Source organism: Calypte anna, chromosome 2 (assembly GCF_003957555.1).
Source record: "Calypte anna isolate BGI_N300 chromosome 2, bCalAnn1_v1.p, whole genome shotgun sequence".
Taxonomy (NCBI): domain Eukaryota; kingdom Metazoa; phylum Chordata; class Aves; order Apodiformes; family Trochilidae; genus Calypte; species Calypte anna.
This window is the reverse complement of record NC_044245.1, coordinates 23,856,760-23,880,084: the sequence shown is the minus strand read 5'-3', so window position 1 is coordinate 23,880,084 and position 23,325 is coordinate 23,856,760. Positions and strand designations below refer to the sequence as shown.

Sequence of the window (23,325 nt, the reverse complement as noted above, 5' to 3'; positions counted from 1 at the left end):
GAATTTTAGCTTGATGAGTTTGGTTTTGTATTTAATCATATTCTTTTCCTTTTTTTATCTTTATTGTGAAGTAATTGAAACTAGCCTGGATAGAAGATAGGAAGGGGTTCAGGGAATTGTGAAATAGCCAAGATCTTCCTAAAGCTCCTAAGAACAAATCTCTGAATGGCTGAAAAGAGTACAAATCTCCAAATGAGCTTTTAAGTCTTCTGTTTAACTGACAGACAGGCTTTTTCTTAAAGATGTGATATTTCTAGTCTTAAAATAATTTAAAGAGAATGTGTGCCTAATAACACCCAGGCAGCTGTTACAAACCCCTCAGGTAGCTCTAGGTAGTTGTTATATCAGAGCAGACAGCCCACTGCAATTCTGTGTAAGGTGCTGCCTTGGCCATGGAAACACATAACACACAGTACTGTATCCTGACTAAGGTGCCATGGCCCTTGGCAGTGCTGTTCAGCTAATTCAGAGTATGCTGACTTGGGCATCTATGTATCATATGGTATTGCACAGGTGTAAGCTTCATTCCTGATATTTCTGTCCCTTCCACAATATGTGGATTATCTTTGCTTTGCCAATGGAATATCAATACAGCTTCATGGTGAGGAAAGGGAGGATCAGAACAATAAGTGCACAAGGGAGCAATAAGGTGTGTCTGACACAGGAAGCAGGAAAAGTCCAGGCTGAAGCTAGCAGCCTCTGAGTCTGATGCAGGGGGTTTGGATGTGTTGGAGTTCTTGAAGGGAGGATTTTAAGTAGACCTGGGGAGCTTGTGAGGGATTGGAAAGGAGAGATGAGAGACTTCTGTTTGTGCCGTGGGCATTTCTAAAAAGATGTGCATAGCAATTTAATATTCAAGTCGTTGACACTGACAAGGCACAGAACAGACACTACAGACACCCATGCACTGAAGAAGGGCCAGGAGAATTGGTCTTGAAATCTTGCTTCATGTGATTTTCAAACAAAATAGACAAAATCGCAGTTTTCTGGTAGTGTGCCTTGGCTTTCTGCAGTGACCTAGCAAGAACACTGTAATACAGAACTTAAAATACCACAATTGGTGACTTTCAAGATAAATAACAATCTCTCATATCCAAACAACTTGAACATTAGGGTGTGAGGTAACATCATATTTCAAATAGTACTAATCTTGTGTAAAATCAAATGTATTACAGACCTGGTTAACAGTGTGTGCTATTTATTTGCTGTGGGTTTTGTGAAAACTAAATAATATCAGGTAGAGGACAAGATTTTGAAAAAGCTCTCTTAAAAAATGCTCTTTGTAAATGACACTCATGTCACTGTTTCTGTTTGGTTTTGTTTTCAGAATTGGAAGAAAGAACTGGAAAAACACAGAGAGAAATTGCTGAGTGGAAGCGAGAGTTCCTCCAAAAAGAAAGAGGTAAGTTATTTTCAATTTCATACCATCTGTGTTTGGAACTGGATTTATAATTGATGCTGCCAATACCAAATGTCATAAAATTTTTTAAATCAGCATCAAAGTAAATAAACTAAATCCACAACAAAAGACCATGATACCAAAGTAACCTTTGTTTTATTCTATTTTTAAGAAAAAGAAAAAGGAAAAGAAGAAATCTAATAGGGTGAGCAAAATTTTCAGTTTTCTGAGTTTTCTTTTGCTTTAAAGTTGTTCCTAGTTGTCATTTACGTTCTCTTGGAAAGAAAGCCTAGCTGTAATTTTGAATCTATCTGTTAACTTGTCTTATTTTTGTTTGAAAGGGGTGAATTGCATTCTCTACAAGGAGAACTTTACTTCTGCTTAAAGGGAGGAATAGAGCATTAAATACAAATAATTAAACGAAAAATGTTGAAAGTCATTTTTTACAGTTTTACTTAAGAAAATAAATAAATACCAGTTTCTTGGGAGTAAAATATCACTGATAATGCTTTGCAAATGAAGAGGTTTTAAAGGAAGTGTTTGAATGGACCTTTGACAATTTGCCAGACAAAATGCTGCATCTCACAAGCTTTACTTTTTGTTGTGTTTGGTCAAGTTGTCTTCATCTTCCTCTTCTTCATCAAGCTCTGATTCTTCCAGCAGTTCATCTGATTCAGAAGATGAGGTAAGAACTACCTTATTGGATGTTTTGTTCACAAGGCTTATTTAACTCTGATTTTCATAATATATTTTAGAATATTGTTTGAGGGCTTGGTTTGCATAAAACTTAAATTTTTATGCATTTGGTACATATAATAAAGCTATGAATTTTACATACGCATGTGTTCAGTAATTTCTTTATGAACAGTGTAAATCTTGAGTGTCAGGCTTGGAAACTGGATCCATTCCTGTTATAAAATTAAATGTTTTTTCAACAGAATCCCCTATCTAATCACAAAAATGCAAACATACTGTTTTAGTTTTTAGCAAAAATCTTTGCTACAGATAATTTGTTTCTATAGCTCACATCTAAATAATAAACAGAAATCTAGAGAACCTGAATTTTTAAATATTTTCTTAAATGCAGAAGAGTTACGAAGGTCTTTTTCTAAAAGAATCAATTGTACTATACTTTATCTCTCCAGAGAACATGATAACATTTATGAATTTGGTGTTCCCTATTTTTTACATTTAATCTAAGTCTGTCATTCTAGTGAGAATAAATTTAGGGTTGTATTATTCTTTTTTCCTACAATATTTTTGCATAGGATAAAAAGCAGGGGAAGAAACGAAGGAAGAAGAAATACCGCTCTTCACGGAAATCTTCAACAAGTTCAAGTTCTGAATCCGACTCAGACAGCAAGGTAGATATCCAGATGTTTACTTGATCTTTGTTATAAAGACATAAACATTTCTGACTTTTACGTGTTGATATCTTTTTAATCTTCCAAATTTAAAGCCATGCATTCTTAGTGTAGCAATCAGGAATACACTTCCACTGGCCACCTGGCAGAAATAATTTGATCTTTAGATCAGACATCTAAATTGGATCTTTAGATTAGTATAAATTGTGATGACAAACTGTTTGCATACACCTATGAATTTTTATGCTAATGGGATTTTGAAAACTACTATGACAGAGATACCCTTACTGTTCAAACTCTGTGGAAGTATCTGCTTAACCCTTGCCTAATCAACAGAGATGGACATGGGTAGAGAATAAAGACTCCAGACTGTTACATGCCAGATGTATGATATGGTTACAGTAGCCATTGCTCATATCCTTTCCAGTGACTCTCTGCCTGTACTTCAAGTAATTCTCACACTGCTGGTTCAGGAAGTTAGCAGCTGTCAAAATTATGGCTTATTCATATTTTTCTCATTAACTGCAAGACAGAAGGAACAACTCTGTAGAATGACCTTCAACAGACAAAAAAACCCCAAAACAATGGGTTAGACTGCCTTGGCAATATTGACCTTTTTGCTGAAATAATTGTCTCATGTTTTTCTTTCTATTTAGGACAGCACAAAAAAGAAAAGGTCAAAGGAAGATTATGAAAAAGAGAAGGTATTCTTACATTTGAAGTACTTACATACGAACTGCATATTATAGGCATAATAGAACTCTGGTCTTTTGTGGGGTTTTTTGTTTGATCGTACAAAACGATTTTTGGGGTTTTTTTTGTGTTTGTTTGGTTTTTTTTGTTTTGTTTTATATTGAATGACTCAATTTACACCTATAGAAATTTTCTGTCCAAAACTACACAGTCAGAAAGTATTCAGCACCTCCAGTTTAAGGTGGACTTTTAGTTGGATTCAGCTCCTGTTTTAGTTATTGTTGCTAGTGAGAACTGCTGGATCTGCTGTTATTATGAGTATCTAAACTACTATAGTAGATCAGCTGCATTCTAGTATTTTGGGTTGTATCCTGAGCAGTTGTGCTGATGTGATGAGTCTGTGTGATTACACTGCAGTGGCATGCCTGGTAGGGCACTGGCTTGTTGCTGTAAACTAAGGGACATCAAGCACACGATGTATTTATCTAAATGTAGCCATAAATACAGATACTGTCCTTATGATGGCTGTGAAAAATTGCAAGAAAAAATGTATTAGCTTAATAAAAATTAACCTTATTCTGTCTTTTCTCTGCACAAGAAGATCCTTTCTCCTTCTTGCCACCTCACCATTTTGTACACATACCAGAGGACTTTCTTAATTCCATTATATTTAATACAGATAATCTTGTCGATTTACATTTTAGTTATTTCTACTCGAGACTTTCTTTCCAGTGACCTTTCTTATCAAATCAACCTCTACTACTCCAGTCAGCAGTGTTGACTTAGATGTACAAATTCTCCATTCTCCATTGCCTAAAGCAAATGTGTTTGGTTTCTTTTTCCTTGCTCCTGCCACCATTTCACAGTTTCCGTTTCCTACGAACTTCTTTTAACTTTGAGTAGCTTCTCTTCAAAGACCAAGTGTCTGTCATAGCCCCCAGGTTCAGCTGTAATGCTGCATTCACAGGTCTTCTGACAGCAAAATGCATCTGGGGACAAGAGATCTTCCCCTATCTGAAAATGCCTTGACTCTCAAATGGCCTGCATCATGTATATTTTTATGGGTACTTTTGGAAAAGGGTTGAGATGGCTATAAAAGACTAAATAGCTCTGCTGAGATGTGTGATCACAGCTTACAAAAAGATGATTAGCAAGTTGGGTTTTTTTTGTCAGTTTCTGGCCTTAGAAATTGAATGTAAGAAAGTAGCTTCAGTCTTAGGAACACCTTGCCTGTTGCAGAGTAAAAGAAGGGGAGGCACAGGGAGAAGTAGCTCATTCCAAGCAATATCGTGCAGCATCAAAATGCGTTAAAAAAAACCAGAAGAGTCTGTCCTTTAAATCTACAGAGATTTTATATGAAGTGTTGAAATGCAGCTAGCAGGGACAGCTTGTCCTGATTGGACACAGATACACAGGGAGTATTTTTCTTCTAATTTCATCAACAAAGCGAGAGTCTGAAGCTACAGTGTTTGCACACACTGAGACATCTTTGCTTACTCAGTAGTATTTAAAAGTGGTGAAGCACTTTATTTTCCAATGCTTACTGCTTTGTGTGTTATTATTTAAAATAAAATACTAACACAGTAGTGTTATTCCTTTCACTTTTGTGAAGCTATTGTATCTTGGTAACAAAAAAAAGGAACATGCAGAAAAATATTTCCACTAAAAATATTTTAAAAACTGGTACAGTAATTTGTTGATGATGAGTAATTAGTTTAATGTCAACAATATGTAAAATATTTCACAACCTAGAAATCTAGAAGTACTATTTCAGTCTAAGTTGAAAGCAGAAGTTTTCTAGAAAAGTTGGAAGGCCTGACTTTACTCACAAATGCATTACTTTGTGTAGGAAGGCAAAAATCACCGCAGGAAGAGGAAGAAATCTGATCGTGGTGATGGACCTTTATCATCAGAATCCTTGTCAGAATCAGATCAGACAGAGGAGGTGAGTGTGAAGCCTCAATTCCAGTTAGTATAAAGCTTATAAAGCTTTTAGCTTACTTAGTTACCTGGGTGAATGAAAGAAGTAGCTTAAATTTAGCATATTGTTGAAACTGTTCTGCTCTGTACAATTGAATTTAAGAATGCAGCTCATTCAAAGTTGTTTGTATATTTTTCTTTAATAAAAACTTTATGTAAGAGTTGTTTAGTGCAGTTCCTATCACCTATGAGTCATTTTTAATTAATTTTCTTGAAAATTTTCAACTACTTACAGGCATTTTACAGCTCAGTAAAATGAAGCTGTTTGTTGTGGTGTCTTTCACAAGTTTTCTTTCTGCTAATTGTGAATAGATTGGTAAATTTCAAGATAGCTAGATTTTTTTTGCTGTCTATTCCAGAGAATTAAAAAAATTTAAATATAATCATCTCAGTCTTTCCCTTGTAGCCTATCTACTGACAGGATTTATATTCTTGTGGGATTACAAAATATGGAAAGCTTCCAGTGTGATGTGTTTTTTCATCAAGATTTTTTACTACAGTTCTTGCTTAGTAATTTTACCACTGTATCTGCTGTTTCTTTTTCTGCTGTGTAATAAAAGTAAAGTGTGGTCCCAAATTTTGTGTTTGTAGGATAATGCATATTCTAGAATTTAAAACAGATAACAAATGTTTCTTCATGGATTATTGTTCAGTATGTTCCACTGCTACTGTGCCATCATTCATTTATATGTAACAAAAGCTCAAAGATCTATATAAAACAACATTTCCAAAGGTGCTCTCCCATTACATTTGATGTATTTTATTTTCTTAGGTGCAAGCAAAAAAGAAGAAAAATAATGAGGAAAAAGAGAAAACAGCAAGTATCCTATTTTACTCATACTGTAGTTTCGGGATGAAAACACTCTGTACTTGGTTAATTTCCACTTTCACATTTTTCAGTAATACAGATGTTTTATAGCAAAAGTCTACTGCCACATGCATCTAAATTAGCTATTTATTTACCAGCTGATATAGTTTTTTCAGTTGTTGAATCAAAGGAATTTGTCACTACCTATCTAGATATATATTATTTGATATTTATGTAAGTTTACCACTTACTGTAGCATGTATTTTGTTCTGTATCGACCTACTAGAACAACTAATATCTGAAATAGTAGGTGGGGTAGTGGTTTGCCACACAGCCATGAGTGCTGTTCTGTGGCTAGTGCTGTGTGCATTTCTTCCATGGTAAGCCCCCTGTACCAGACCATGAAAAGGGTCATAGGCTATAATTGCTGCAGCTTTTATACTAACAGAATTATTGTCCCAACAAAATTAAAAGCTGTCAGCAAACTGTTACTTTTCTCAATTTTGTTGATTTGTTTCCATTGGTAAAAGTGAGGAGAAGATTTATATTTTATTTATATCAATATATTTATTTGATTTATATTTGAGTGATTTATATAAAATGATCCAAATTTATCACATGTACTTGAGGCTCCCCAGTTAGGAGTACAGTGATTTTGAAATCTGAAATGCCAGCTGGAGATGCCTTTGTATCTTTCTATCTTCCCTGTGAGTAACAGTGTGTCTAATTAGACATCTCAGTTGTCTAGATGAGTGAGAACTAAGGGAAGGCTTACATAGTCACCTAAACATGCAACTGTACAAGTTTCAATGATACACAATGCTCATTTTCCAAGCAATTTGTTTGTTTTTTCATAATTATATAAGCTGCTTGCCATAAAATTTCTAGTGACTGATAGTGGAGGGTTTTCTTAAAATAATTGTATGTGTAGGTAATACTGTTTTGTTTATGTAATGCCACATCTATTCAAGAATTCCAGTTGAAATTCTGCTTGCAAAAAGCCAATATTGTATTTGTTAACTTCTGTATTACAACAGTCAGGTTAATAACTTCAAGACTGAATCCTGTAGTGTTAATTGAGTATATTCATGTTTACGATTGAGCTCATAATTGTTTTATTTTAAACAAGGTTCAAGTGCTGGGGATTCTAGCCAAGTGTAGTTGAACTATTTAATTTTGCACAATAAATATAAGCACTTACTTTACAATCTATAAACATTCTAGTTATTTCCAGATACGTAAGATGTCACTGCTTGTCAAAGTACTTCCTTAGTACTTTCTCAGAACTGTGTAAAGCGCTGAAAGTGATTTAAAATATTAGGAAATGTAATAGTGACAGTGGTGAGAGTTGTGAGATAGCCAGACCATGATAAAGATAAAGTGAAGGCTGCTTATAATAGTGCAAATTACTGGGTAAAATATGAATTTTCTTTTTGTGATTTCTCAGCAGGCTTTTATAGAAATCTTTTGAAATGTCTTTATAGTGATATCCTTTCTGTGCTCTTAACTTTCATTAGCAGAATTTAATAGAAGGAAGTTTTCTCGTATAATAACTTCCATCTATTTTATTCTTTCTTAGGATAAAACAAAAAAGAGAAAGAAGCACAAGAAACACGGTAAAAAGAAGAAAAAGAAGACTGCTGGTTCAAATTCAAATTCAGAATAATATTTAAAAAAACACAAGACTATCAACAGAAGTGCAATGACTAAAGGAAATTTAAACTGTGAAATGACAGCAAACTTCACCAAACTGCATGAGTTTTCCTGTGTTTTAGAACTATTCCTAAACTTTCAGTAGCCAGCCAGATGCAGCTGTGCTGGGAAAGAACATTGTTATGGCTCCTGCTTAATACATGAGGTACACCTTTTATAAAATACCAATTAGCAGTTTTAGATGTTTGAAACAGTGTGAGATGGTTCTCCAGCTGGGGTGTATAATATTGGAAAATAAGAGTTAAATTTTTTAGATAGTAAAAGTAGTCTTCTAAAGCATTAGTAATAGTCTTTATTTGTAAATCAGGACGAATAAAATCCCAGGTTCATCCTGCAGGTTAATATTATACATAAACTATTACAAGCTGGTGTCTGCTAGTGGCATTTACAAAATGGGAAAATAATGATGACATTAAAAACGCTGCCTTTGTAGAAATGTTTATTATCTGCCCCATTACTGTCTTCATGCTTATGAGAAAGGGAATGCTACTGTTTTTGCTAACTGAATAGGGTGCCTTTGCCTTTGATTCTTGCAAATCTCTGCTACTCTAAATCCTTGCAGCATCTGTGATTCTAAGGAAGCCAGAACCATGGTCAGCAGTTCTGGGCTTCTGAGCATGTGCTTCTGCATTAAGCAAGAGCAATGACATTTTGCAGTATAACTGACGTTCAAAACCTGAAGATTTTACCTCTGCTTCTTTAAAATAGTGATAGATCTTTGCTAGTAAATATGCGTATTTCATTTAATGTAATTTTGGTTTAGTTGAACACTTCTTGCAAACACTGGTAGCTTTCTTTGCTTTATCCTTAGAATTGTTTTGCATGATTTGTACCATTTTTAAATTAACAAAATACAGGTAATCATTTGTTGTAACCAGTTCTATGAGTTATGTTCCCTAGTTCTATGAATTATGTTCCATGTGCAGAGTTTCATGTTTGTATTTAGTTATTATAGTTAATTCATTGCTGTGTTTTAAGTGCACACTTGCTGAAGATATTTAGCATGTAAAAAGCAGGGTTTTGATACCTTAACAGCTTCATATTGAAGCTGATTTTACTCTAAGCAAGTTCAGTGGCAGATCTGTTACGTGATGTGTCTTGTTAGATAAAAAAAAACTACTGCCAGAATCTCATTAAAGATACTGTTTAAACAGTTTGTATTTATATTTTTGTACTTGAGGGCTACAGAATGTTGACCTAAATCATAAAGCTGTTTTACTTTAAATTAGTTGCTTTTAAAACTGGAAAAAAAAAAAAAAAAGCTTTTATAAATTACATGTGCACACAAGAAAACACAAGCAACCATTTGATTTTAGTTTTTATGTGAAATTCTCATTAGATCTTCCACTGAAGTACCCATTGCTGGGCCTCCTGTTAGCTTTTAGCTGCCCATCCATCCTCAGTGGTCAACTACAGATGGCACTTTTGATCCACCCGTTTTTCATTGTGCAGGTGCTAACTTAGAACTTACCTCTCTTGCATGTTTCGAATATTATATTGCCAAGAATTTCTAGAACCTTGAAACCCTCATTATTTGACTGCAAACCATTACTAAAAACTGAGGGAGAAAGGTGATTTTATATTGTCATTCCACAGGAAAAATTACTCTTCAAGTTAAGTTCTTGGGAAGATACAACCATTGACTTGCAACACTGTCCTTCTAAACCATAGTAAGAATATATGTTACCAGTTGTAGACACTGTTTTGTCAGTGAGGTTAAACTAAAGGCAAGATGGAGTGAACAGTAGGGGTTTGGTTTGGGGGTTTTGTTTGGTTTTGTTGGGTTTTTTTAGGTTGTGGTGGTGCGGTTTTGGTAAAAGAACTTGTAACGAACCGTAGCATAAATACTCTGTCCTGTGTGATATTTTATTTGACTTCTACACAACTACCTGCAACAGAAGAAAATAAAAATGGAAATGCCAGTCCCTGTCTTCCAAATACATAAATAAGCCAGTATGTCATTTTAATTGTCTGAATATAACTTTGTTCTGATCATCTGTGTGTGCTTGAAGTGCTGCTGTCATGCTCTGGAAGTGATGTAGCTGCTCCATGGGGTTCATCGGCAAAGCTGCTTCAGTACTGGTAGTGAAATGTTTCTGTTTCCAGTACCATAACAAATACATAGTGACTGACTCCTCTTGCATCCTCTTCTATTCCTGGAGGAAGAGTGAAGTCTGCTCACTTCAGCTTTCCTGGTTTGTACACTCTGAGTCCCTGAGGGGTGCTGTGGGTGTGAGGAGCCACTGGGCAGCCTCTTCCAGTTTGAGTAGTGGGACCAAGTAGAAAATTACCTGTGTGAAAATAAAAGCATCTTACTAGACTTGTCTTCTGACAACAGGTGAACAAATGGTATTGTCTGTAGTGGGTTTTTTTTAGCTCTTTCTTTTTTTTTTCCCAGAAACATTTTTGGAAGTTAGAAATTCAGTCATTTTCTTATATACCGCTGCCATGTTTTGTTTTTTTTTTTTGAACACATAATCAAAATTCGCCTTTGTTGTGTTGACGTCCGACCGCCGCTGTCCCCGGTCGTCCCCGCGGCCTTCCCCCCCCCCGGCCGTCCTACCCGCGTTGCCATGGCAGCGGGGCAGGGAGCCCGCAGGCCGCCGCCATGAGCAAGAGGAGGCAGCAGCAGCAGCTCTTGGACTCTCTGACCCGATCCTCCAAGCACTGTGAGTCCGAGGAGCGGATCAGCCCCCGCCAGGGTTGCGGGAGCCTTTCCCCCCCTTTATCCCCTGTGCTCCCGTGGCTCTGTGCCCACCCCCCAGGGAGGCACTGACCGCCTACCCCTTCGGAGCAGCGGGGGTTGGGGGAGGGAAGGTGGGTGCTTTAGGTGAACATCTCGGGTACATTAGCCTGGTTCTCCAAAAAGAGGTTAGGGCCAGAGCTGTCCAGGCCCTGTAGCTCCCCTGTTTCTGCCATGTGTTTTTTACCAACTGAAGTTACAGAATGTGTTCCCCTGTGTTTCCCCCGGGCAGTTAATAAAGGTGAGGTGGAATGTCTGGTCAAGCTCTTCAACAGGCTGGCGGCCGAGCCCAGCAACCACTTTGTTAATGTGGGCCTTGACCGTAACGTGTTCAAAGACGTGATGCACAGAACCTTTGGCATGACAGATGACGTGATCCTGGACAGAGGTGAGAGCAATAGGTCTAAAAAAGGTACATTATTTTAGTTTCACACATTGACTTGATGAGCATCTCAAGATAGAATATCACGATCTCATCCCTGCAAGGACAGCAAAAGAGGAGTTATACCCAGAACCTCCTATGTAAAGGATATCTTTTCTATATATGGAATAATTTTCTGTTATATTAGGGTAACTCAAGCTCTTCTTGTAAGAGGGAGAGCAGCCAGAGGCAGCTGTAATGCTATCCTCTGGCTGTTTCTATCCCAGTCACTCTTGTGTCATGACAGAAAAAGGCAGCATGGTGTGTTCTTTTCTGGTGGCATTCAGTTTGAGTGGGTAACTTCTGGAATAGAGGTGCTGTGAAGAGCGATACCTGAAGCACACCATACAGGGAGATGACAGTAATGAGTCAACCCCTTGAAAATACAGCGATCTGATAGATTTATAACGAGGAGAGCATTTGCAGTAACATGAATGATCTCTGATGTGTAGAGGAGGATGTGGAGGAGGCATGAGCCTGCTGTTCTTTTCAGTCTCAGGCTGCTAGGAGCCACCCCTTGGTTCAACTTTCTCCTGCTCTCTAGGAGGAAGGAGTATTTAAATGCCATTAAAAAAAAAACAAAAAACAAAAAAATTGTCATTTTATGCAGCAAATCAAGTGTGGTTTGGAAAATACCTTACATGGACACATTCTTTAGAATTATTTTGCAATAATTGGTACAGTGCAAAGGTGCTGCTTTCAGTTTTCAAAAGCAAACCTATTATTTTCCAATTCCAAATGCTTGGTTGGCTCTGCATGTAGAGATGTTCCTGTAGCAAACTTACTAATTAACATTCTAAAGTATGGATTATTAGTTGATGCTTTGAATTATATCTTAGATTCAAAGTGTTGTATTACAAACTGTATGAACAGTGAAGCCACAAGGTTTGAAAGTGCATGAAAGTGCAAAAAAATATCGTGGTGCATGAAAGGCAAAGGTTATTTTTCTTTATATGTATTGTTTCTAGGATTAAGTTCTCTAGATTTTTCTGAGAAAAAGACCTAGTAACTAAAAATTCTCTTCTGCATGTATATGTGCCTTAATGTAAGGAATATAGGTTTATTTGGTCCATGACTGCATGGAAGCGTACTTTCTGTAGTCATCCAAGTCAGGAAAGCAACAAATCAAACAAAATGTCTTATCCTAGCAGGACTCTGGAGTGGAAGTTCAGTAAGCTGAGGGTAAAATCCCCTTCAGTGTTATGGCCTTGAAAGATTAAAGGGGGTAATCATACCTTGATGAAAGCAGAGAAGCATCTTTAGACAAAACATATGTTTTTGTGTTTTCATGGAACTGAAGAAAATGTTTTCTGTTTGTGTTGCCCTGTTCTATAAATTTGAAATCTAACATACTTCCCAGTGTTCCGCACTTTTGATAAAGACAACAACAACTGCATCAGTGCAGTGGAATGGGTGGAAGGCTTATCAGTGTTTCTTCGGGGGACATTGGAAGAAAAGATTAAATGTAAGGTTCCTAGCAGTATTTAGAAGTAATCACTGAATTAATGACTATTAAATTACACACTGCTTTTGTTATGATGTAGTAGTTACTCTTATAAACCATCTGGTAATGGAAGAGTTTTATTCTGTATAGTTTAATACAGTGAAACTGTGTTCTGAAATTGTTTGTCTGAGACAGGTTTTTCTGTGTAAACTGTTATCAGGTGCCACCTTATTTTGTTGCTGATAAAAAATAGCATTTGAACTGAAGCTTGTTATAGAGTATGCAGTTTTGACAGAATACATGTTTTTGTATTCACACACAAAATTAAAAAGAAGCAGATGTAACCAAAGGGTTATTTTGGCTAAATAAGAGTCTTAAGCCAATGAAGACATGTGCCAGTATTCACTTACTGGCACAATGAAGACACAACAGTAGTTGCATTAATTCTAGCAGTTCTTCATCTTAGAAGCATAGATGGAAGAACTGACTGTTTGCAAAATGGTCATAAGAGCCTCTGTATCAGTGATGGAAAAAGGGGAGAAAAAATAGCAAGAACTCTAGAATTGTAAGAAGCAGAAAAAAATAGGGAATGTGGAGCATAAGGTCCAATAGAAAAGGAGAATGACAGCATGTAGTTTCCATAGCTCCCAGGTTACACCTTCAGCCATCTTTAATGCACTATATACATTTATTTGGAAGGTGGCCTGGGATTTTTCACCACCAGGTTGTGTGTCAGGATGTAATTCAGTATGTCAGTGCAACCCCAAGCATTAAAATATGCATCCCTGCTGTAAGCACTGTAGAATATACTAGTGCCTAGTGATTGACACTGTGGTCTGTCATAAGTGTATGCCAGTACAGGCATTCAGAGATTCTTCAGTTGTCTTTTCTGTGCTAGAACAGCTCATTCTTCCTTTTCCTTTACTTGTCTAATCCAGCTTCTGAAATAATGTGGATGTGTTTTGTAGGTGTGAAGTCTTTCTGAGATATATATATATATATATCTGGTCCTCACCACAGGAAATTCAGTTTCTAAACCAGAATCTTGTTTAAATTCTAAATAGACAATTTCAAAAAGTTTAGATCTGTAAGGTAGTATGGGTTTCTGTGAACTAAAGATTGTTTATTTGAACAGAAATAGGTTTTAACTATGAAGGGTAAATAGGGAATAATTTACAAGTATGTGTATAAAAATGTGATATATACATTTCATAAATATATTGTAAATGTGGCTCAGTAGATACACTGTACAACATACAATTCACATTTTCTGTTTACAGGTAGCAGCCAACTTTAATGGTGTGTGTTATAGTTTGTATGAACTTTAAATTGATTTGTCTTTCAAAAAGACTGTTTTCAGGTTTATGACCTGAATGGTGATGGATACATTTCAAGAGATGAAATGTTTCAACTGCTAAAATACTGCCTTCCTAAACAACCCTCAGAAGAAGATACTGATGAGGGAATTAAGGACTTGGTAGACATAGCACTGAAGAAAATGGCAAGTACTTCCTCACTGAGATACTTGAGTGGCTTTCAAACATTCGTTAACTGAATCTTAGAATATTGCTATGAGACAACAAAATACTTTGATTTACAGTGGCATTCTGAACCAGGAATTTAGTTACATACTTGAGATAAACAAGTCTCCTAAAGAAAACCAGAAATATAATCCAGGCCTAGTGAGTCCCAGTTCAGTATCCTCACATGAAACTGTTTGTTTATTCTGTGAATGTATTATAAACTTAATGTGTAAACAAAAGTGTGTCCATACACCCATGTGCATGCCCAGTCAAAACAAAAACCCAGTCAAAAGTGGAAAATTCCCAAGCATAAGCTGCATTTATTCCAGAGTTAGGCATCTGCAGTAGCTTTATTATTAAGTCCATGTATTTTATTAATTGATCATGAAATCTCTTTGTCCAGTTTATATATTCTAGTAGAGTAGTAACCTCAAGGTTATTAGTATAAAACCTGTCTTACTGTGAATGATCTAGGACATCCAGATCAGCCAGGGACTGTGTTTCAACATTTCATCAAATCAAGAAATACAATTTTCCCTTCTTTGGTGGTCTTCAAAAAAAATCTCACTTAAAACCAAATATTTAATTCCAACTTCTTTTATTTAAGACCATATTATACTTTTCAAACCTCCCCCCTGCACACTATCAGGTCACACTGAAAGGTCCATCTTGCTCTTAGTTCTTAACCCTGCTGGGTCTACTCTCATGCAAAAAGCAAACTGTGACTCAGCAATTGGTTCCTCTTTGGAGCACCTCCATGGACAGCTTCCCTGTAGGTTGCATCCAAAATGAATGCCCACATGTGCTAAGCAGTTGATAAGTGGGCTAGGCTAGTCCAAGCACACGATGAACATTCATCCACAAGATCTCAGTAAAGCTCTGGTACATGTTTGAAGCATGTCCAGATCTGAGTTGGCTGCTGGGCAGTCGTCCAAGTAAGATATTGCTGCCCATCTCAAAAAACTAAATAACTAATTCTTAAATATTAAAAACGCAATCTGCATTGTGTCCATCACTCAAAGGAGAAAAAATTACTTTTTAAGCAATTGCCTGGTGCAGGTACCATGGCATTGTGACCACGAATATGTCCAGTCCCGTGAGACTGTTTTCATACTTAAAGGTACTTGTAGTGAGTGTGCTCATGTTCTGCTCTTCTGTGCTGAGAAGCCACTTCTGTTTCTCTTCAGCATCCATCCAGTGGCAGGGTTTCCTGTTTGGGAATCTGTCTACATATCACCTCACCTCTGCTTTTCTGGCCATAAGAATCTGTGCTCCCTGCATATTCAACAGCTATGGTGTTTCCATGGCTTAATCTTAAAAAAAAAAAAAATTAATTGGCCACCAGTCATATCCACCCTGTATCTTCACTTATACCCCTTATTTTAAATTGTTCTAAAAAGTACTTATATTCACCAGAACATTTTTTGGTCTTTCAAGCTGCCACATCAGCAAAAACAGGAGGTTTTCAAATTTTAAATACTAAAAACACAAGGATGCTTTTTTCCAGCCACCAGAGGAATATTCTGATACGCAGAGATTCTGCAGTGCAGAAGAGGTGGGCTGGCAGCAGCATAATCCACCTTATGTTTCTGGGTGCTGTGCATGAAAAAGCCAAGGCAGAAGTATGCCTACTATAGAAACCACTAGGAGAAATTATTTACAGCTTCATTGATGGAGTGTAGGTACACTCATTATGTAAATACATTTACAGAATATATCCTAACATTTTCTTCTACTTTGGAGTCTCCTGATTTTGATTTATCCCAGTACAGCTGTGCTCGAGATTTGTTCATGCAATTCTCATCTCAGCTACTTGAAGTTTAGCTCTCTCTGGGATTCTGTCAGCAAAGCTGTATGAGACAGTTGAACTTACTCCACCTTTTATGCCTTAGTTAGAGGTAAAAAATACAGACCTTGTTTGAGCAGAAAATGAATTTTGCATGTCATCAGTCTAAAAATAGAATCCATGTCAATAAAACACCTGTTAAAATACTTCTGCTTGTAGGACAGTGATCATGATGGCAAGATTTCTTTTATGGACTTTGAAACAACAGTCAGAGATGATTATCTTCTCTTGGAAGCCTTTGGACCTTGTTTGCCAGACATAAAGGTAATCAACCTTGAGCTTAAAAAAAATAGTACTAATTATTTCTGTACTAATGTTCAGGTGATATATGTATTATGGTATTAACTGTCATTACATGGGGCCTCCTGAAGTAGACAGAGAAATGCTTTAGCTATGAGACATGCATGTGCTAAGTTCTGTCTGCCTTTCACAGCACTGTTGTTTCCTCACACAAACACTGGCACCAGGGAATCTAAGAGCACACTCCTCGATGTTTGTCTGTCCTGGGGCAGCAGTATAATAAATTACCCTCAATAAATACCCTCTCAGACTAAGGAAATGGAATCATTCTCCTGATTGCTCATTTCAAAGCTCTCCAGAAATACACCTTTAATTTTTCATCCTTCAGTGCTACTGGCAACACTGCCACCACCTTGCTTATGGCCTCTTTAGGGAGAGGCTGGTAACTTTTTGAAAAAAAATACCCTGAGGGTGATCTTCATCTATGTGTGGCAGCACTGTTGGTTTTTAATCAGATCTTATTTGGCTTCATTTGGTAGCAATACTTTTATTTTTATTGTTTCAGATGGTAATTTGAAACGCACATTTCCTCAGTGCTAAGTTCAACTGCGTAGAATGTTTCTACTCTACATTAAAGAGTAATGTAGAGTAGTAGTCAGTAACTTCTAGTAATCTGTAATATCTAGTATTCAATATTCTATTTGAACTGCATGTAATTTTTTAAATAACTGAAAGTTATGCCTTCATAAACATGTAAAAACAAAATTCTGGAAACAGAAGTTCTCCAGGACTGCTAGAAAGGCAGTAAGTTTTCAGTTGCTAGAAACCTACACTTGCTGCCAGCTCCCCTGCCTGGTGGGCTGGAGGACAGGAAGATTCTTGTAGCCATGATTGCAAAGCTGTACTGTGTCAGGTCAGCTGCAAAGCCACTGTTTCCAAAATGCCAGACTTGTCCTGCCAGACTGCAAAAGACTTTCAAAGGTTTGGGAAAACCTAGGAAATACTCTATTTTCTACTCCTGTGTAAAGCTGTTAAAAACTTCTGAACAAAACTTAAGTTCAGTGATAGCATAGACTTTTCTTCTTCAGTGTCAGTGATAAATAAGGTGCTGAATTCAGGCTCATCACAGCAAGAGGCAAAAACCTCAGCTTGTTTCTTTCTTCCACTGTTTGTGTCCTCTGTTCTGTACCCTACCCAGCTGTTAATCTTTTTACTGGGCCTCTTGTTTCACAAATAAAAGAGAACACCCACAAGCAATGAATAGATTTCAGCTATGAGCTTTACATGAAGAAAACCCGTAATTTACTAGCTTTCCCAGTGGGGTTGTGGGGGAATTTTAATTGTACCCCTTGACACAAATGAAACACTCATTTGTAGTTAAAATATATCTTTAAAAATGTAATGAACAATATATTGGATCAAGTCCTAGTACCATAAGTGGTTTTTCAAGGAGTCTGGAGAGGTGGGTTGTACACCAATTCCCCAAATACACCTGTACCAGCCCCAATCCTGTATCAACACAGGGGCAACCTTAAACCCAATGTTGGGTTGAATGCCCCAGCACCAGCTCTGCTGCCCTAAAGCATCTCCTGAGCACTCCCACTCCAGGACTGTCACAGCACAATGCTGTGGGAATTTCTTACCACTGAGGGAAATTCCACTCCTTGAAGTCATCCTAGTCTGCCAGTTGAGCTGCTTCCAGCCACCCCACATTCTACAGCTGGACCTTCTGCCCTCCATGCCAGATCATTCCCTTGTCACACATTGCTATTGATGAGCAATTACAATTTGATTTTCTCCTTCAGTTAGAACTTCGAATGTTCTGACTTGCCTCTCATTGATGACATCATTAATGCTATGAAATATGGATTTTCTAAGCTACAAAGCAAGAAGTAACCAAAGTGTAAGGATTTTCACTGCTTACATACTTCAGTTCAAATCTTATCTGACTTAATTTAAATCCTTTTTTTGAATTTTTTTTTAACAGAACACTATAGCATTTGAAGAGAAAACTTTCCAGACAACTCGTAAAGTGTAACTGAAGTGGAATACTGTTGTAAGAGCTTTTTTCTTCATGATACAGTGAAAATAGGAGAAACTTGGAACAATTACTAAGTTTCAGTATTTCTTTACTGGAAAAGCTGGGAAATAAATATAGAATTTACTTACGTTACCTAAATACAGTTCTTCCATAATTTATGAAATATGGTGTGAGGTACACAGTACAAGAGTGCAACAATAAAACATTACACTGGTTTGTTGATTCCAATAAACAAATTGATACAATTTTAGCAGGAAATTGCTTGGAAATAGAGTATAAAATTGTTCTAGTTTTTACATTAAAGGTATTTTAAACTACATCCTTTTTAAAAGGACTGTTGAAAGATGCTGCCAGCAGGATCTATATTCTTCTTCTCTGCTTTGCAAGTGGTTTGGCTGAGTTACTCTCTGGCTGTTCCACAGATGTTCTTGAAACAGAATCTGCTACCTAAATTGGGAAAAGAAAATACAGTAAACTGTAAATGCTCTTTCATGTGAGCTTCAGAGTAAGACCATGCCTGCAATGTTTGACTATTGGGAAGGATGTACTACTTATAATCACACTTGTATTGATCTTTCCTGCAGAAACAGGTAAATACCAAAGGCAGCATTAAACATGAGGTAAAATTTAGAAAACAGATGATAGCAATAACATTTTTATATTTTAACCACACAAACCAATTTGTCAGTGATAAACTGTTACACATCTTAGCACCCTCCAGCCTACCAGAGGTGTTCTCAAAGTCAGTTAGCATGCTTTTTAAACTCGGGTGTTAAGGGAGGGGGAAAAAGGGGGAAAAGAGGGAAAAAGGGGTGTCTGTTTGGCAGATATTTAAAAAACGTATTTAATATAAGGGGTGGCTACTTATCAGATTGATTGCAGATAAACTCCTTCAAATCAGTCTATTTAGTTACAGTTGAGGAAGCTTTTTAATATCTTAATTTAAATGAAGAGTTTTATCAGGAATGTTTGACCTGCTAAATAATATCCTCCATAAAAGGTTTTTTACCTTAAGACACACTTCTTGGTGTTGAATTCATGGTTCTGTACATATTTAAATGCCAGTAGAAGTGTTAAAGCAAAAAGTCAGAGTCAACTCTGACTTTATTATTTTACACTACCTTCTAATCAAAAGAAAAAATACAAGTAGAACACTGCAGTCAGCAGGACTAACTGTAAAATTATCACACCCCCCCATGTGGTAAAAATTGTAGCTTACTAAAAATCAGTTAGACCACAACATTAACAATAATGCTTCCTGAAGCACAGTGTAAGAGGTATGGAGTTGAATGCCTTGCAGTATTTTGCACTATGAGAGTTAAAACAGTAGAAGCGCTGGGCTTTAAGTGGCAAATTAACTGCTACAACTGAATAAGTGTTCAATTATCTTAGGGTCTCTATTTTTATCAATGACAAGTACATAATGTACATGTTTGACAGTACCAGTACTCTCAGAGTCCATACCTCTTTCATTTTATTTCTAATCAGTGTAGCTGACATGTTCAGTGAAGCATCATCCATATCCACTTTTGGTATTTCTGGTAGCTGGGGCCCAATAATGACTTCTGTATTGTCCACACTTGTTCCCATGAGGGAAACCTTGTTACCTTCTTCTCTCTTCCTCTTGCGTTCCTGCAGGTGAGTTGTACGAGGCAGGAACCTCCCCACTCCGTTGTCTACTGGAGCTGCTCTTGGTGGAGCACAACCTCCTGGTTGTGTATTTAGACACAGGGATGTGTTTTGACCAAAACACCCAGAAGTTTCAGCACAGCTGTCCCCATACTGGGGAAATGTCAAACTCTGATTATGATTCCCAGCGGGATACCCTGTGTTTTGGGATACTCCATGACAACTTGCAAAGCAGGATGGATCCGAGTCCCCAGCTGCCCATGACCCCGGTGTACTCCATTGAGGGTCAGGGTTCTTTGAGACAGTCTTCTGTGGTCCCTCTGCTTTCTTTAACACAAAGCAATCTTGAAAACAAAAAAGTAGCTTCACTATTTAATGTCATTATTAGTTCTAGCATGCAAGGAAAAAGCACTTAATACAATTACAGAAGCAATACCAGAGATATTTCATTCCCAGCCACCTCTCTGTTCCTAAGTAGCACCTTTCAAACAAAAGCTCCCCAGCCTAGTCCCTCTGCTGGTTTGTGGGGAATGCCTGAGCAGGTGTATTTCAGCAGTCTTGAGAATATGAGGAAAATACTTCTAATGTTGCAAATCAGTGATTTTTACCTCCAGTTATGATTTCAAGGATAGGCTGTCTTGCAACAAGTGTTTTGATGTTACAAAATCCGTGATTTTACTCATTTTACTCCCTTTAAATATCCTCATGCAATGAACGATGGTATCAAAGTATATAAGCACAAAAAAGGAGAAGCCTGTGCTTGGCCATATACTTGCTTCTCAGCTTGCCAAACCTTTGGTGCTGCCTGGGAACTCTGCAGTGCAGCAGCCTTTGTACACCCCATCTATTCACAGCATTCCTCCAGCTCTGACACAGAAGCTGGAGAAATTTGTTGAAAGGTTCTAGTTTAGTTCTTCCTTACAAACTGCCCTTTTGGGCACAATTGAATAAACTTGAGCAAGGGTGAAAAGATAATCCCAGATCTCTTGCCAGTGCCTGAAATTTCTGGTAATATTTGGGGAAAAAAAAATTGAAAATAAGGAAGTAGCTCCTTCAAGTGTAAGAAATTTAATTATTTTAGACTTAAACAAGTTGCTCTGAGAAAGACACAGCCCCCTACATATTGAGAGATGTCACCACTCTGCTGCAAAGATACTTAAAATTCACCTTTAGCTATGTATTTTTATACTGGGAGCTTCAGCCAAAATCCCACCCATGACTGAAATCCCACCACTGAAGTGAAATGCTAAGCTTCTGTAAGAAATGTAATTACAAACCTCTCTGATTCGTTGCTTTTGCTATGTATTTTCTTCTATCCTGCAACTTCTCTCTGGTTTCTTGGACTGTTTCAAATTCTGGAGCATAGCACACATGCAGCAAACTACCAAAGAAACTTCGTTCATCCATTTTTTTCTTGGCCACCCTGAAGAGAATCAAATTGTATTGACAAAACTAAGGATTTTCTTTAGCTCTCTAGAATTTAACAGATTGTAAATAAAGGTGTAAAATAGTAAGGCAGCAAGGGGCAGACACTGCCCTGTCCAATACCTTGCACACTGGAGTTTTTGGAATTTAATAAGATAAACTTCAGTAAATTGCTCTGCTGGATATTCATCTAGAGCATGATACTCTTCAATAGCACCATATAATGCAAATTGTTCCACTAATTCCTTCATAACACCTAATGCAGGGACTCCTTGTATTAGTAAATAACAAGATTCCAAGTTGATAGTATAAACCTGGAAAAAAAAAAAAAAAAAAAAAGATGAGCATTCTAAAATGTTCATATTCTTGCTCTGTTGAAAAAGCAGCAAATTTTCTGTGTTTTCTGTTCTTCCTCAAATGCTCTCTGGGTGCTGAAAATCCTCCTGTCTTCTGTTTGACTTTGGACTCTTACAGGAGTAGTGACTGCACAATTATTTGGGACATCTCTCCATCACTAAGCAAAAACTGAACTCAAGCTTCCTCCTCAATGTAGGACACAAATTAGAGGTGACTCTCCTCTGCCAGGTCAGACTCCTGCTGAATAAAATTTTTAAGTCTCTCGCCACTTTCCTTGCAAGACTGATTAGCATCCAGCTAATACAAGGCACTAACAAAATCAAGAACAAGAAACTTCAAAACCTGGCTTATTCACCAGGAAGAACAAAACAGTGCTCTGACTCCTCGAAGCAAATCATGTGTATGCAAAGCTGCATCTTGCCTACAGTGATCAAGCAGCATGTTTTTATCAAGCAGCATGTTTGTTTTTAAGACAGACAGATCAAGTTAAGATAATGCGAGGAGCAAGGTCATCCCCCAGCAGCTTGAAAAAACAGTCTACTCTTCTACTTTATATAATGACTAACATATAACACGGACTCTTTAGTTCTGTGACAGGCCACTACATACAAAAAGATCAAAGGAAGTTAATTCTGATTTTTGAAAAAAATAATTAGGCTGCATGAGCTACACATCTTTCTGCTGTACCTCGTGTGCAGCAAGCACAGGTACACGAGGGAACCACTCAGGAAACCAGCTGTCACGCTGCCATAATAAAAGATCCTCCTCTCTCAATAGGCCACACAAATTGTTCATGTGATAGCAACTTACTCCTCCCTGCTGTCTTTTTTTCAAGTCATCTCTAGAAGGTGTCCTTACGGCACAGTCAACATTAAGGGCTCTGATAAAAAGAAAATCCGCTTTTTTGTTGCTATGCTGCAGTCGAGGCCGCCGATGTGTGCCCTCCCCTGGACACCACACCAGTGCAGGGGCAGCCTTGGGCGCCCGAGTCCTGCCGAGCCCCGCAGCCCCGCTCAGCACCCTCCCCGCAGAGCTTTCCTTGCGCTCCCGTGCTGCGCGCCTGTCCGGGCGGCACACGCAGGGAACACAACCCGGGAGCCCCTAACCCGACCCGGCCCGGCCCCAGCTGCTCCTTGCGGTGTCCGGAGCCCGCGCCCCGGGGCACCTCAGCTGCAGGGAAAGAGGAAGAACCGAAAAACACCCAGAACGGCGACGCGGACTCATAGAGGGGACCAGGCGGCGACAGAGCCGCAGCAGCAGGAGCGCGGGCAGCTCATCCGGGCACCTCCCGGTCCCCGAGAAGCCGCAGGCAGCAGCAGCACCGGGGAGGCCCGGGACAGCTCCGTCCCACTCTGACACCAACTGAGAACGCGGGGCTCCGGGGCTGGGGCCGCCCCGCTTCGGTGTCTCTTCCGCAGGCTCAGACCCGCTCCGCCAGCACCGCCCGGCACCGGGTCACCCACGGGTTCCCCCCCACCCCCCCTCTCCCGTCCCCACCTTCACGGCGCGCGGCCTCCGCCCCTCCCGGTACTTGGCGCGCGACTCGCAGACCCCCAGCTGCGCGTGGTGCTTGCACGCGCCGCCCATCGCGCCGCTGCCGTCCGCCATCTTCCCCACGCCCCCCCAGGCAGGCAGCTCCAGCCGCTCGCCGAGGCAACGGCCAATCAGGTAACGGGCACAACGCTCATTGGTTCCCGCT

General features: G+C 38.4%; 3 protein-coding genes across 5 annotated transcripts in view; 2 read left to right on the top strand and 1 right to left on the bottom strand.

The window, feature by feature from the left end:
* Window positions 1-23,325, top strand: part of FAM133B (family with sequence similarity 133 member B) — a 42,033-nt gene that overhangs the window by 5,433 nt on the left and 13,275 nt on the right. For 2 of the 3 annotated variants that reach the window (XR_003987191.1, XR_003987192.1), the window contains exons 4-12: window positions 1,328-1,402; window positions 1,572-1,604; window positions 2,016-2,084; window positions 2,668-2,763; window positions 3,420-3,467; window positions 5,306-5,401; window positions 6,209-6,253; window positions 7,824-9,639; window positions 19,947-19,950. Coding sequence is in view for 1 of the 3 variants with exons in the window: in XM_030444756.1 (XP_030300616.1) it covers window positions 1,328-1,402; window positions 1,572-1,604; window positions 2,016-2,084; window positions 2,668-2,763; window positions 3,420-3,467; window positions 5,306-5,401; window positions 6,209-6,253; window positions 7,824-7,910 (549 nt within the window). In the remaining 2 variants the exon portion in view is untranslated. Of the gene's footprint in view, window positions 1-1,327; window positions 1,403-1,571; window positions 1,605-2,015; window positions 2,085-2,667; window positions 2,764-3,419; window positions 3,468-5,305; window positions 5,402-6,208; window positions 6,254-7,823; window positions 10,236-19,946; window positions 19,951-23,325 lie in introns of those variants that run through there. The other variant, XM_030444756.1, reaches the window with a different exon arrangement.
* On the top strand, window positions 10,506-18,212 carry EFCAB1 (EF-hand calcium binding domain 1). The gene is made up of 6 exons (XM_030444758.1): window positions 10,506-10,626; window positions 10,933-11,088; window positions 12,482-12,586; window positions 13,915-14,066; window positions 16,094-16,198; window positions 18,162-18,212. The coding sequence occupies exons 1-6, from the start codon at window positions 10,566-10,568 to the stop codon at window positions 18,210-18,212; spliced, it is 630 nt and encodes a 209-aa protein (XP_030300618.1). The 5' UTR covers window positions 10,506-10,565.
* On the bottom strand, window positions 18,290-23,245 carry RBM48 (RNA binding motif protein 48). The gene is made up of 5 exons (XM_030444755.1): window positions 23,124-23,245; window positions 21,393-21,583; window positions 21,122-21,267; window positions 19,680-20,188; window positions 18,290-18,662 (listed from the first exon to the last, which is right to left on the bottom strand). The coding sequence occupies exons 1-5, from the start codon at window positions 23,232-23,234 to the stop codon at window positions 18,576-18,578; spliced, it is 1,044 nt and encodes a 347-aa protein (XP_030300615.1). The 5' UTR covers window positions 23,235-23,245; the 3' UTR covers window positions 18,290-18,575.

What these genes read in the sequence shown, in the direction of transcription:
- EFCAB1 (XM_030444758.1), top strand. Translation starts at nt 10,566, where the DNA reads ATGAGCAAGAGGAGGCAGCAGCAGCAGCTCTTGGACTCTCTGACCCGA. An exon ending in GACCCGATCCTCCAAGCACT is followed by an intron (nt 10,627 to 10,932) that starts GTGAGTCCGAGG and finishes TCCCCCGGGCAG; the next exon opens with TTAATAAAGGTGAGGTGGAA. An exon ending in TGACGTGATCCTGGACAGAG is followed by an intron (nt 11,089 to 12,481) that starts GTGAGAGCAATA and finishes CATACTTCCCAG; the next exon opens with TGTTCCGCACTTTTGATAAA.
- RBM48 (XM_030444755.1), bottom strand. Translation starts at nt 23,234, where the DNA reads ATGGCGGACGGCAGCGGCGCGATGGGCGGCGCGTGCAAGCACCACGCG. An exon ending in CAAAAACTCCAGTGTGCAAG is followed by an intron (nt 21,268 to 21,392) that starts GTATTGGACAGG and finishes GATTCTCTTCAG; the next exon opens with GGTGGCCAAGAAAAAAATGG. An exon ending in TTAGAAATAAAATGAAAGAG is followed by an intron (nt 18,663 to 19,679) that starts GTATGGACTCTG and finishes TTCCCAATTTAG; the next exon opens with GTAGCAGATTCTGTTTCAAG.